This window comes from Hoplias malabaricus, chromosome 2, assembly GCF_029633855.1.
Source record: "Hoplias malabaricus isolate fHopMal1 chromosome 2, fHopMal1.hap1, whole genome shotgun sequence".
Classification (NCBI taxonomy): domain Eukaryota; kingdom Metazoa; phylum Chordata; class Actinopteri; order Characiformes; family Erythrinidae; genus Hoplias; species Hoplias malabaricus.
Window position 1 is genome coordinate 36,548,777 of NC_089801.1, and position 14,732 is coordinate 36,563,508.

The 14,732-nt window shown below is 41.8% G+C and overlaps 2 protein-coding genes across 2 annotated transcripts in view; both read right to left on the bottom strand.

Annotated features, from left to right (window-relative positions):
* Positions 1-435, bottom strand: part of LOC136682975 (butyrophilin-like protein 3) — a 173,820-nt gene extending 173,385 nt beyond the window's left edge. Inside the window, exon 1 of the mRNA XM_066658961.1 lies at positions 359-435. The gene's annotated coding sequence lies outside the window, so the exon portion shown is untranslated. The remainder of the gene's footprint in view (positions 1-358) is intronic.
* A 2,761-nt stretch (positions 436-3,196) lies between these two features.
* Positions 3,197-10,952, bottom strand: LOC136676500 (trichohyalin-like). Its single transcript, XM_066653582.1, has 3 exons — positions 10,592-10,952; positions 5,978-6,667; positions 3,197-5,663 (listed from the first exon to the last, which is right to left on the bottom strand). Exons 1-3 carry the CDS (start codon positions 10,950-10,952, stop codon positions 4,480-4,482), a joined length of 2,235 nt encoding a protein of 744 aa, XP_066509679.1. The 3' UTR covers positions 3,197-4,479.
* Positions 10,953-14,732: the final 3,780 nt, after the last annotated feature.

The following is a 14,732-nucleotide window of genomic DNA, read 5'->3' on the forward strand; positions in this document are numbered from 1 at the left end:
ATATAATATAAAATAGTGGGAGGCACGGTGGTGCAGCAGGTAGGTGTCGAGGTCACACAGCTCCAGGGACCTGGAGGTTGGGTTCCATTCCTGCTCCGGGTGACTGTCTGTGAGGAGTTGGTGTGTTCTCCCACAGTCCAAACACACACGTTGGTAGATGGATTGGTGACTCAAAAGTGTCCGTAGGTGTGTGTGTGTCTGTGTTGCCCTGTGAAGGACTGGCGCCCCCTCCAGGGTGTATTCCCGCCTTGTGCCCAATGATTCCAGGTAGGCTCTGGACCCCCCGCGACCCTAATATGGATAAGTGGTTACATATAATGGATGAATAATATAATTTATCCACAAATGTAACACGCACCTCTCTCTCTTAATTCCAGCGTCCAGAGCAGAGCACTTGAGTTTCAGTTTCTCCTGCAGCTCAGTCCCGACCCTCCCTCTCCCCACTACATGTTCCTGCAGTAACCGGAGGCTACAGTTTCAGGATCACAAGGGTAGGACCCTGTGATTTCGTGACACTGCCCTCTAAAGGTACAAGCAGGCGAGAAGACTGCAGCTTTAGGACCCCATTAGCGATGTATCTAAAGGCTTATTAAACAGAAAAAAATTATTAAAATATTAAAGAAAAAATATATATATTTTATTTTTAAAAATTGCAGTCTAAAGTGTTATTTATTCCGCCTATATAACTGCTTATAATTTAGTTTTAAAGGTTTATTAGACCCAAAAATAAACTAAATAAATAAATGTATCTGCTTACAGTTTAAAGGCTTGTTCCACCGAATGCTCCTTTATCCAACTTCATATAATTTATTTTTAAAGGATTTTTCCATGTAGTACTCTATATAACTAGTTTTAAGAACATGTTCAACCCAAATACTCCATATTGATATAAAATATAACGTAGTTGCCGAAGAAAGACTGGAAACTGGAATTGTCTAATTACAAGCTTATTTTTAATCTACCATTTGATTCTACATCAAAAGCTGTGGCCCAACAACTCAGTTCATATCAACATAAGAACCATACAGCTCTAGAAAAGATAACAAATGATTTTCTTCTTGCCTCTGGTTTTGTCACGGCTGAGGGGAAGATGAGGACTAACGTTTTTGACACAAACAAAAGTAAACACTAAACACAGTCTTAAAACCAACCCGAGCAGGAAAGGCAGAAACATGACCCAGTACAAAACCTGGCCAGGACCAAAAAGGGAACAGCCGCTATCTGGTGTAGACATAAGGAAACATGCAGACAGAAAAGCATACATGTATGCACACAGAAACATAGACCACAGACAAGGAACACCTGGGAAGGGTAACAAGAGGGCAGGGACTGAGGCGGGGCTAGGGTGGAGACAAGAACCAAAACAAAAAAGGAGCCCATGGTAAACAAGGGAACAGAAAATACAGAAATGGAGCAGGAAGTGTGATATAACTTGGGCTACTTGAAGGGCATGTGCTGGGGATGCTCGAGGAGCAAGTGCTGGAGCTGCTGAGGGTTCAGAAGGTCCAATGTGCACATTCATGAAGAGAATCCAAGAAGTCTCCTGAAAAAGGATCCTCATGAAATGTGCCCCTGAATTACCCCCCAAAAGTTTCCCTAGACTTGAAGCGGAAACCCTCCTCCAGAGAGGGGGAGACCCCAGCACGCTGCTTCCCCCGACTCCTACGGCTTCAGGTTGTGGAGGGTGCCGGTTCCTCCTTTACATACCCAACAGGTGTGCCAGGACCTGAGCTGAAAGGAGTCTGGTAAATAGCACACCTGGCCCATAGAAGACCCACCTTGTCTGACTCACTGCCAAAACATGATAATTTTCAAAATAAAAGTTTGCGGAAAAAAAAAAACTAAACATATTTTGGTTCCATGGTTTTATTTTGGTTCCAGGTAAGTTACTTTTATGTTCTCCTCTCTAGTGTTTTTTTTAGTATGTTTAAGGGCTATTAATGAAGCATTCATTGTCAGTGGTTGTGTTTTACTGAGTAAGCTTTATTGGTAAAACAGAAAGGCATAAAAGAGACATAAAAAGCTAATTTCTTCTGATTCCTTGTGCCACACCTGCAATACCTAGCCCCACACTTTGATAAACGTTGCTTTAAAGTAACACATAACAGTGTTTACAATCACAGTCTTTAAGTTTCACAGTTTATTTCATTGCTTGTTCTTTCTGTACTTTTTGTTTGTTCAGCAACATCTCTTAACTAGTTTAATTATAAAATTATATCCAGTTAAAGAGAAGTGTCCTGATCTAAGAAGATTGTCCTTTACAGGGTTTTATTGCAGAGCTCTAATAACAAAACTGTCTGCTCTGCCCCTGACCCTCAACAATCAATATTCATCTGAACCAATATATAATTATTACACAGTGAACACACAGTGATGTTAGAACAGAGAACACTCCTCTCTTTCTGTAATAAATTATAAACAGATTTACCAGTTCATTAAACACATCTATAGTGTAGTTTGTGAATTCACCTGGTGCCAGTGTGTAGTGGATAAACTACAGCCGTGAAAGAAGGGTCAGAAATAATGTTCAGAAACGCTGCCCTGAGGAAAAAATGAAAATATCTGATATCCTGGAAATATATCTATTATTTATCATTATTAGAAACTGTTAAATATTTAAAAATTGCTCAACCTCTAGACGTTATTTTTATTGCTTAAGTTATTTTGTGAAAGCCACCGTTTCACTTGTAGATGGTCCACCTTGTAGCTGCAAGGTCAGAGACAGTAGCTCATCTGTTACTGAACAATTTGTGTTGTCATCCTCTAGTCACAGGACACAGGACGCTGACCACAGAGCACTGCTGAATATTACTGCTGTGGCCCTGCATAGTGTTAGTCCCCCTTCTACTCTGTTCTTCACTGGTCAGGACCTCCACAGAGCAGGTATGATTTCTGTGGTGGATCAGTCTCTGTGCTGCAGTGACACTGATGTGGTGGTGGTGTGTTAGTGTGTGTGGTGCTGTCATAAGTGCTGTGGTTGTAGAACTATAAAGTGCTACTGTACGGTCAGTGGAGCTCAAAGAATGGACAGTGAATATAGAAACAATGAGGTGATCTTAATGGTGTAATCTCACATTCTCTTAACATCAGACAACAACTGATTCAATTAAGAATTTGTATTAAAATATTTTATTCTGTTTGATTTTCAGAAACAAATACATGTTTGTAACAAATTGAATAATCATTTACAGATTACAGTTCTAGATAGATACACAATATCTACACGCAGCAGCACTGAAGCTCTAAATCCAGGCTGGAAAGCAGTGACACTCTTTGAGAGAGCCAGGGGAGAGAGCATTTGTCTAAATAAAACTGTCTCTTTTTCAACAAGCTTGCACTTTGAAATCATATCTCTATGACAATAAGTGTGGTCCAACTCTCCCCTGCTCCTCCGGTCTCCTGTGCAAGACCAGGAACACCCACCTGTTGCTGATTGGCTGGAGTAGTGTTTTAATGTTCTGTCCAAACCACTTTGTGTTTCCCATCCTTAGGCTTAGGCTTTTTAGGAGGTCACTTCATTACTCCTCTACACTGAGTTCACACGCTCCTCCTGATGCCCCTCTCTCCATAATCATCACAATAAATAGAATAAATGCCTTTGTGCACAACTGAGTATAACTGTTTCATCAGTGAAATTAATCTTTAAACCTCTGAGATTCCTTTAGACCCTGAGGAATCCTTAATCTTTTCTCACAGTGGCTTGGTTCAAACGGCAGGGCAGGTTTGGTTTCTACTCATTTCTGATTTGAGGAAGAGGGATTTTTCTGTAGTCTGAACAGCAAAATTAAATCTGATGAAATCAAATCTGAGCCACATTTATAGGTGGTTTAATATCTGATTCAAATCTGTTTTCTGGACAGACGACTGAGTTTCACTGTGTGAAGTGGTTTTGTGTGTGTTTTACCATCATGTGACATCCCTACACACTGAGGAAACCCCACCTTCTTCTAAAATTCTGAATAATCTTGAAGAGGGTGTTGACCCATGGAAACTTCATAAACACTTTTAGTAACACAGCCGAATATGTACCTCTTCTATAATAAAAAACACTGTTATTTACCACCACAAACACCTGAGCTAAAGATGAGTAGCCCACTCTGGTCAGAAAACCCTCCACACCCTCACTGTTCCACCTTAAAAGACACAGAGCTTCTGAATGAACACAAACAGCAGGGGGAGTTTGTTTTGCTGTGAGAACTGTAGATCTCTAGAACTGTAAAAGTTTTCTCACCCCAGGACCACACATTCTCACCAGCTGCTGCTCTTTGAGCAGGTCCAGATCTCTTGGTTAACTTTAGTGCACGCAGTGATTTCAGCAACAAACACGACAAAGACCAACTCCCTTTTCTGTTGTTGTCTATTTCTAAAGAACTCAGAACCATGAACACAATTGGCACTTAAATAAAGAGTAAATAAACAATAATTCATGGTCCGTTATCAATGTGATGATTTGTTTCATTTTCCCAGGTACTGCTCCTCTTAACACCTCCACAGTTGCCTCGTTATAACAACAACTGATGTGGCTATGCACGCACATGCAACTGCGGTCCTAAAATACTGATCAGACTTGGGCCCTAGACTCTTGCACTTTGAAGCCAAAATATTTCTCCGGATTTCTGGCAGCAGGATCTTCATTAAGTTTCTCTCTGCTTCAGCTCTGGCTTCTCCTTCATACGTCTCCATGATCTCCTCCATCTCCCGTCTGTGTCTCTCCTCCATCTCACACCTGTCCCTCTCTCTCTTCTCTTTCAGTCTCTTCACCTTTTCTTCCAGTTCTGTCCTTCGCTCTAACTCTCTCTCCAGCTCTCGTTCCAGTCCTCTCCTTTTCTCTTCATCCCTCTCTTCTTTCATTCTTTTCTCTAGGTCAGTTGTTCGGTGGTTAAGTTGTTTTATCTCTCCTTCATGCTCTTGTACTGCTCCCTCTATCCTTCTCAGAGAGTTCTGTAGCTCCTTTTCTTGTTTTTCCTTAATTTCTCTCTCTTCTTTCACCCTCTTTTCCTCCATTTCTTTCATGATCTTTGTCTCCATTGCTCTGATCTGAGCTTCTGTCTCCAGGTAGATCTCACTGCTGTAGAACTCCTCTCTGTTTCCTTCCAGCTTCTCCAGCAGCTCTGAGACCTGAGACCCCTCTCCACTCTCCTTAATGTTGAGACAGTGAAACCTGTTCCCACATTTCTCCACAAGGCTCTGGACCTCCTGGTTTCCTGACTGGACAAACTCTTCAATCTTCTTCTCTTGGTCTTCATCAGTGACGGTGAAGAGGATCATGGTGTTCCTCCAGCATCTCTCTCCAAACATCTCCTCCATTTTCTGCAGCATGTCTCTCTCCTCTCCTGAGGTCTGCTTCACTGGTATGACTAGGAGGAAGGCGTGGGGTCCTGGGGCCGACAGACGGACACAGAGTCCCACGTCCTGTCTCAGCTCGTCCAGAGAGAGTCCAGGACTGAAATAGTCAGGAGTGTCCACCACAGTCACCTGCCTCCCAGCCACCTGGCCCTGTCTGCTCTCACTCTGCTGCCTCACTGTAGACGCTCCAGCCCTGCTCCTCTCCTCTCGGCCCAGGAGCCTGTTTCCTGCTGCACTCTTCCCACTTCCAGTCCTCCCCAGCAGAACCAGCCTCAGCTCTGATACACCACCAGACTCTGGAGGAGACTCTCCACTCACTGCAGATCAACAAGAATGAAGGGGGTCATTTATTACTGAGCGTGAGAGAATGGTCTGTCTAGAGAAACATTTCAGAAACTATATGAATGTGTGATTATTTACTGTGTGGAGGAAGTCCTTCTTTACTGTTTCTGAGTGGAGCTGGGTCTGGAGTCTCTTCACTGACTGAGAAACCACAGAACCACAATAAACACACGTTCTTAAAGAGAGTTTGTGGAGAGTTACATTAAACACAGACAGTGTGTGATAATAAAAAAATACTCTGAAAATTAAAATGCAGAAATTATTGTAAGGGACCTGGTCAGTTACTTACAGTGTGGAGGAATCCCCTCCTTGCTGTTTGTCCTCCTGACTGGAACTGATGATGGAGGATGTGTTCTTTCCTGCAGCTGCTTGTTTCTCTCCTCTAGAAGTCTCTCTTTCTCTTTAACCTGCTCCACTCTCTCCATTAGCTGTGTGTGTATCTCACTTACAATCCTCTCCTTCTCTTCAAGCTGTTTGTCTTTTTCACTCACTTCAGTTTTCTGTTCTTCCAGTTGGATCTTCATCTTCTGGAGTGTGCTGCTCTTTTCCTGCAGCTCCTTTCTCTGTGTCTCCAGTTGATTTTTACAGCTGTCCACCTCTTTCACTGTGTCCTCCAGTAGAGACTCTTTCTCTCTCAGCAGTTTCCTCACATTCTCCAGCTCTGTGTCTTTCTCCTTAAACTGTTCACTAACACCTTCAAGTCTTTCATTTGTCTCCTTTAATAACGCGTCTCTTTTATCAATCGTCTCTAAATGTTCTTTTAGAACTGTGTCTTTCTCCTGAAGTCTTTTCTCCATCTCTTCCATTTGTATTCTATGATTCTGCTCTAATTCACTTCTGGTTTGTCTCAGTTCATCTCTGACCTCCGTGAGAAGTCTGTCTTTCTCCTGAAGCTGTGTCTCTCTCTCCATTAGCTGCGTGTCTCGTTCTGTTATAATGTTCTGTTTCTCTTCCAGCAGTTTGGCCTTTTCCTCTAAATCTGTAAGAAATCATGAATTCTACATTTTAGATCATAACAATGTAACACAATCTTAGTTCCCGCGTTATAACTGTTATATTTCAACTGCTCACGTATAAACTTAATAAAAAAACACCAACATTCCTCATCAACTGTGATTTTGTGACAATGACCTACACTAGTTGTGTATTTATTGAGATAAAACACAAAATTAACTCGTGCTTGTGATTTATCACAGAAACAATCAACAATTCACTACAAATATGCAATGATTATGAAACTCCATCAATGCTGTTTATAATAGCTCAATAATGAGTATATTTTCTGGATCTGTAACTGTACTGTACGTCACTTTCTCTGAGGCCAGTTCTTTCTGCAATAGTGTGCACTTGTGTCCAGGTGTTCTGATGAGTTGTGCTGCCTTGTCGAAATGTGCTACTATGCAGCTCTGCACATGCTCAGACCAAACTTTTTAATGTTTTCATGTGTTTTTTGTGTTAAATGTGTTTTCTCTGGTGCATTACACAATCGTAGTTCACTGTTATTATTAGCTTGAGTATTCCAAATCTGTACATGAATTAAATGTAAAACACTATAAAACCATTTTGTCACGCCCTGGCCCTGTCCTGTGTCTGTTTTCCTCACCATGTGCTCATTTTGCACATGGCTCTGTTTGTTGTTGTTCTTGTCTCCGTCCTAGTCCTGCCTTAGCTCCGCCCTCTCGTCAGTGTCTCCTTTGTAGTCCTGCCCTCTCCTTATCGGTCCCAGGTGTTCCTTGTCAATGCTTTGTATATATACCCCTTTGTGTGCTGTGCTCCCGTGTCAGTTCATGTGTGTGTGTGTGTAGATGTGTGTTTCTATGCCTCTGTGTCTGTCTGTTTACATGTATCTACCCCAGTTTACGACTGTCTGTCTGTCTTTGTTTAGTTCAGTTGAGTTTAATCCTGTCTGTATTCCATCTTTTCTGCCCATGTTTGTTTTGTATGTATCTTGCTTTCGTTTTGTGAATAAATTATTTGCATTCATGTTCACCTCCTGGTCTCCTGCCCAGCCTTGACACATTTCTTATAACCGTAGTAATATTATAATATCTTTAATAAGGGGATTTGGGCTGTGCATATCTCCTGCTTATACTTCTGTAGACAGCATCTTCTGATACACTACATTTAACTTACCTACTATTTTATTTAAACAACTGTACGTATAGAAGTACACCATGGCACATTTCGACAAGGAAGCAGAAGTCGTCAGAACACCGGCTGTCCCAGAGGCAAAGAAAACATGGAACATTTGTGTAAAGGCCTTGGAGGTCCACCAAGAAAGACAGCATTTTAAAATACCCCAATCACTTCACATCAACAAAGAACAGTATGCATTGCACATATACAAAGTTAACCAAAACCATTCAGAAGTGTGTGGTTTTCTGAGATTTACGACTGAACTGAAAATCACTTTCACAAATCAGTGCCCAAATATAGTCTCTCATCATGTTCTCACTAAACTGTGCTTGGTGACGGTGTTCAAAGTTCATTACGTCCTGGTGAAAGCGCTTGCCTTTCTCCTCTGAATAAGCTCCATGTTCTCTCTGAATTTATCAAGATGGGCATCAAGGATATGAAGTCTGAGTGACGTCCTGCACCCCACTGCAGCAGAGCTCTTTATCAGAGTCTGAACCAGCTGTGCATAGTTTTCATCAAGTATGCTTTGCAGGCCTCACGCATCTTAGCAGATGCTTTCACAGAGAACTTCTTCACTCGTCTTTATGAACTCACCACATACGTAGCAAAATGCATCTGCTGAATGTATGCAACCTCTTGATGCCATTTAAATTAACTGCAGATGTGTGCAGAAGTTCACTTATTCACCACAACATCGATTTAAATGATTAGTTGAAGATGACTGTATTTATACTGCAATGTACACTTCTGGACAGACCCAGAAACCTCTAGATAATTCTGGACAGTTCTAGAAGCCGTTTGAAATCTACAGTGGTATGAAAAAGTTTGGGCACCGCTGATAATTATCAGGATTTTCCTTTATAAATCATTGGTTGTTTGGATCAGCAATTTCAGTTAAATATATCATGTAGCAGATGAACACAGTTATATTTGAGAAGTGAAATGAAGTTTATAGGATTTACAGAAAGTGTGCAATAATTATTTAAACACAATTAGGCAGGTGCATACATATGGGCACCCCAAAAAAATAAAATTACGTCAATATTTCGTAGATCCTCCTTTCACAGGAATAACAGCCTCTAAACACTCCCTATAGCGTCCAATGAGAGTCTGGGTTCTGGTTGAAGGTATTTTGAAGAATTCTTCTCCAGTTCAGTCAGGTTTGATGGTTTCCGAGCATGGACAGCCTGCTTTAAATCACGCCACAGATTTTCAATCATATTCATGTCTGGGGACTGAGATGGCCATTCCAGAACATTGTACTTGTTCCTCTGCATGAATGCCTTTGTAGATTTTGAGCAGTGTTTAGGGTCGTTGTCTTGTTGAAGTATCCAGCCCCAGCACAACTTCAACTTTGTCACTGATTCTAGAACATTGTTCTCAAGAATCTGCTGATATTGACTGGAATCCATGCCACCCTCAACTTTAACAAGATTCCCAGTACCTGCACTGGTCACACAGCCCCACAGCGCGATGGAACCACCACCAATTTTTACTGTGGGTATCAAGTGTTTGTCTTGGAATGCTGTATTCTTTTTCCACCATGCATACCACCCGTTATGTCCAAATGATGATGTTGTAGGTCTTTGGAGCTGGCCTGTGGGTAGACTATGACTCTTCTCACCATACTTTGCCTCTGCTTATCTGAGATTTTTCTTGTCCTGCCACTCCGGGCCTTAACTAGAACTGTGCCTGTGGCCTTCCATTTCCTCACTATGTTCCTCACAGTGGAAACTGACAGCTGAAATCCCTTAGACAGCTTTTTGTATCCTTCCCCTAAACCATGATGTAGAACAATCTTTGTTTTCAGGTCATTTGAGAGTTGTTAATGAATAATTTCTCATAATTGGATTAACCTGTGTATGTAGGTCAAGGGTTAATGAGCTTACAAAACAAATTGTGTGTTCCAATAATCAGTGCTAAAGGTATTCAAACCAATAAAACGACAAGGGTGACCACATTTATGCACCTGTCTAATTTTGTTTAAATAATTATTGCACACTTTCTGTAAATCCTATAAACTTCATTTCACTTCTCAAATATCACTGTGTTCGTCTGCTACATGATATATTTAACTGAAATTGCTGATCCAAACAACCAATGACTTATAAAGGAAAACCCAGATAATTTTCAGGGGTGCCCAAACTTTTTCATACCACTGTAGACTCAGCACTGAATATTTTGCGAATATCCATAAAAAATATGTCTATTTTAAAATATCATTGTGCTGACCTCAAAAGGCAAAGTTAATAGAGAATAATAACTATTTTCTTTTCCATTTTAGGCACAAAGAAAAAAACACTTAACACCTAAGCATAAACAAACATTGTATATGAATATTGAGCAGGCGTCAGAACCATATCTCCATTAAAGCTGGATCTATACTCCACAAACACAACACATCTGAAAAGAACAACAGAGAACCTTTCCTCAAAAATACTATTCACATCTGGAATAAAGCACATCTGCATATTAAACATCCTCCTCCCATTTCTCCCTTTTCTCCCACATGGGGTAGTACATAGTACAGTGGAATATTAAGGGTTAATGAGGAGCTACAGTACCCTGCTCACACTGATATTGTATTAAAGGTTCAGAGTTAAAGGGCACTGTATTTCATTTAATGTGAGACTGTGCAGAAATAAAACACACTGGAAACAGTCATTCATACAATATCAGAGACGTCTGGAGTAAAGTTTCCTCTGTGAGCTGTGTTCTGTAAATAGATCCAAAGAACTTTACTGTTAGTTCAGTACAGGGACCTCACCTGTGAGTTTAAGCTGCTGTTCTTTCTCTTCCAGCTCTTTCTGCTGAAGAGTGACTTCAGTTTTCTGTTCTTCCAGTTGGATCTTCATCTTCTGGAGTGTGCTGCTCTTTTCCTGCAGCTCCTTTCTCTGTGTCTCCAGTTGGTTTTTACAGCTGTCCACCTCTTTCACTGTGTCCTCCAGTAGAGACTCTTTCTCTCCCAGCAGTTTCCTCACATTCTCCAGCTCTGTGTCTTTCTCCTTAAACTGTTCACTAACACCTTCAAGTCTTTCATTTGTCTCCTTTAATAACGCGTCTCTTTTCTCAATCGTCTCTAAATGTTCTTTTAGAACTGTGTCTTTCTTCTGAAGTCTTTTCTCCATCTCTTCCATTTGTATTCTATGATTCTGCTCTAATTCACTTCTGGTTTGTCTCAGTTCATCTCTGACCTCCGTGAGAAGTCTGTCTTTCTCCTGAAGCTGTGTCTCTTTCTCTTCAATTTCTTTGTCTTTTTTTTCAGTTCTTCATTTCTCTCCATTAAAAGTCTCTCTCTGTCTTTAACAATGACATTCAGTCCTTTTAAGAGAAACACATTAATAAAACACTCAGGATCAAACTGGACAGATAATAAAAGGCAGAACCATCTGTGACTTTTATTTTGTATCTTTTCATTACTCACCCGTCCTCAGAGCAGATTCCTCCATTTTCTTTCTCTGCTCTTCTGTCCATTCTCTGTGTCTCTGTAGAAGTGAATAAAACAGTGTGAAGGTTCATGTATGAAGTTAATATTGATGTGATATGAACAATAACTGAGTCTCTGTTTAAATCACTGTTGAAGGGTGGGTCTGAATCACTGAGAGCTGAGATCACTAACAGAGAATAGAGCCTCTCTTGTGGCTATGCCGGGTCCTCTGCTGGTTTACTGCACTAAGCAACTTCTGAATGACGGGGCGGGGGGGCTCTCGCAAGAAATGTGTAACACTTTACAGCACAAATCTCACGAGTGTTTACCTCTCTACAAGAAGAATCTAGCTCAGTATTCACAGTAATGACATAATAGCAGAGAGAGAGAGAGAGAGAAAGGGAAAGAGAGAGAGACAGAGAGAGAGAGAGAGAGAGCGAGAGAGACAGACAGAGAAAGAGAGAGAGAGACAGAGAGAGAAAGAAAGAAAGAAAGAAAGAGAGAGAGATAGATAGAAAGAAAGAAAGAGAGACACGTTTTTTTTTTTTTACTTTTTTACTTTTTACTGTCAGTTGATGCAAACACTGAGTACACAAAACCGTCAACTCTAAACTTCAACACCAAGTCTAACATTTCAGCTCCTCCATTCAGCACCATGTAAACCACTCTCCTAAAGGTCACCAAGTGTTTAATTAGCGGCGACTCACAGGTTAAGGGGATCTTCCTGATCGGGGAGACGAGCTTCCCAAAGCGGGAAAGCTCCTGATCTGTTCATCCTTAATGAAGGGAGGGACCTTGGACAAAATAATCCATTCAGACGGGGTACTCAGGGGCAGCACAGGCGTGAACTGGTCATTTATCACCACACCTCTTTCCACCAAATCAGGTCAGACTCTCACACAGCCGGGTGTGGGAGGACGCCATGCTCCCGCCACTAGCTCCACACCAGAGGCAATTGCTCTAAGACTGCAAGGGAAGCTCAGCTTCCCCTAAAATGTCAAAAAATAAGTGATCAAATATATTCTGTTGTGTGCACATGTCATTGAATAAATGTGCACTACAACGCGCTCAATTTTTGTTCAAATTCAGCTTCTTATCACTGGTAAAGACGCGGCTTTCCTCTCAATCATTCCCTTCACGGTGCTTTAAAGTTCAATTGCGAGTGATTGGATAAATGCTGGGCTTTGTCCCGCCCATCGGACGCTCAGTGTCTCTGGGGGTCTATGGGGCAGTGGGCTGGCCTCGGCTGGCCCGGACGCTCAGCTTCTGCATGATGATTGGATGATCTGTCTGAGGCTGAATCCCTTTTTGATTGACAGCGAAATGAGCGAATCAGCGACCATTTGGTTTAGAGATCCGTGGGAGCATTACATTTTCATTCTGTTCTGAGTTGAACCGGTTGAACCTTTCTAAGTTCTCTTAGCGACATTTTCTTTGTTAAAAACGACTAGCGACAAATCGAGCTTCTATTTCTGGTGAGTTTTTTGTAGCTGCTTGTGTTTGGAGACTGACTTCACTCTTTCTGACTTCTATCGCAGTTTCTGTCCAGCGGGTGCTGCTGAGCCCCTCCACCGTCACAAAGCACTCACAGACGGACACACTTCACATGGGCCAGGGCCGTTTAAGCAGCCTAGCTCTGCTGGCCATTGAGAGGACACTAGTCAAGTCCCTGGAAAAGACGCCTTGTTGGTACGACAGGGTCACAGATCATTTTCTTGAAAAGGAACAGAGGGTAGAATTTACGTATAAATAAACCAACACATTTTATGATGTAGGCCGAAATTGAGCTTCCCCTCCTTGAAAGACCAGCATCCGCCACTGCTCCACACACACCACCAAACACACCACACACACGCACACACACAAACTCACGCAAACTTCAGAAACATCTGAAAGTAACGCACACACACAGAAAAAAAATTGGCAAAAACGTCAACTGCTCGCAATCACGCTCACAACGCCCCGCTCACTCCAACGCTCGCGCATACGCAGAGAGACAGAGAGAGAGAGATTAATATAGTAATTAATGATAATGTGCTTAAATAATCGGTTAATTAAGTATTTGTTTTTTTCCAAATATATAAAAAAATATATGTTCGGTGTAATTTTGTTTATGTGTATTGGCAACATTGTTACTGAAACAGTCATGCCAATAAAGCCAAGCTGAATTGAAAAAAATTTAATTGAATTGAGAGAGAGAGAGAGAGAGAGAGAGAGAGCATGCGAAACTTCATTCAAACTACATTCTAAGAACCACACTGAGGTAAGCACCTCCAACTCAATAAAATAAACTAAAGGAAATCATAGATAACAGTTAGCTCCTGTGCTAATTTAGCAAGCTACAGAGTGAGCTATGGCTGATGTAACCATGGGGACGCCCCTCCCCCTCACAATAACGTACCCTGCAGAACTGAAAACCTCACACAGCAGAAAAGCTTTCAAACACAGGGCACTGAAAGAAAATCCAGAAAAACTCACAGCAGATTCCAGTCAAGTAGGAGATAAAACCACCATCACACATCTCCTGCTGTACACAGAGCGTACAGGAGCCTGGCACAGCGCCATCTGTGCCCACTACAAGCACCACAAAAAGAGGGGCATATGCAATGGGATACAGATATCATACAGAATGAAGAGGGGGACACTTTCCTAACTGTGAATGTTTACCACAACAGGACTGTCATGTTTCAAGGGTCTGGGGGAGAGTCCGGGAGAACAAACACACCCCTCAGAGAGCAGTGCAGCACAGGACAGACAACTGCACAGCACCATGTCCCAGCTCAGAGAGAGCATTTCTCTGCAGGAGGTGGAGCTGATCGAACTCAAGCAAATGATTCTTTCCAGTGTACCATCCAATGACCCCCCCCCCCCCCCCCACCGCCAAATTTAACACCAGACCAAAAGAACATCACTGAAAAATCAAACTTGATAGAACTGGCAATAAAAGACTTCCAGAATCCCCTGGACTCCCCCATTACTGCGCAGGAACTTCAAAACAAAATATCCGCCCTAAAACCCAAAAAAGCATGTGGCACCGACCGCATCCTGAATGAAATGATCCGGCACACGAGGGAAAAATTCCAATTGGCCATTCTCTAATTATTCAACATGATTCTGAGTGTGGGTCACTTCCCTGACGTCTGGAGTCAAGGTCTGATAACGCCCATCTTTAAAAGCGGAGACAAATTCGACCCTAATAATTACAGAGGCATCTGTGTGAACAGTAACCTGGGGAAGTTACTGTGTAGTGTTTTAAACTCTAGATTATTAGACTTCCTCATGAAGCACAGTGTCCTGAGCAAGAGTCAGATTGGATTCATACCAAATCACCGCACGTCTGATCACATTTACACCCTACACGCCCTGATTGACTCACATGTTAAAAAGAATAAAAACTAAATATTTGCTTGTTTTATTGACTTCAAAAAAGCATTTGACTCCATTTGGCACCAAGGTCTATTCTACAAACTTATTGAGAGTA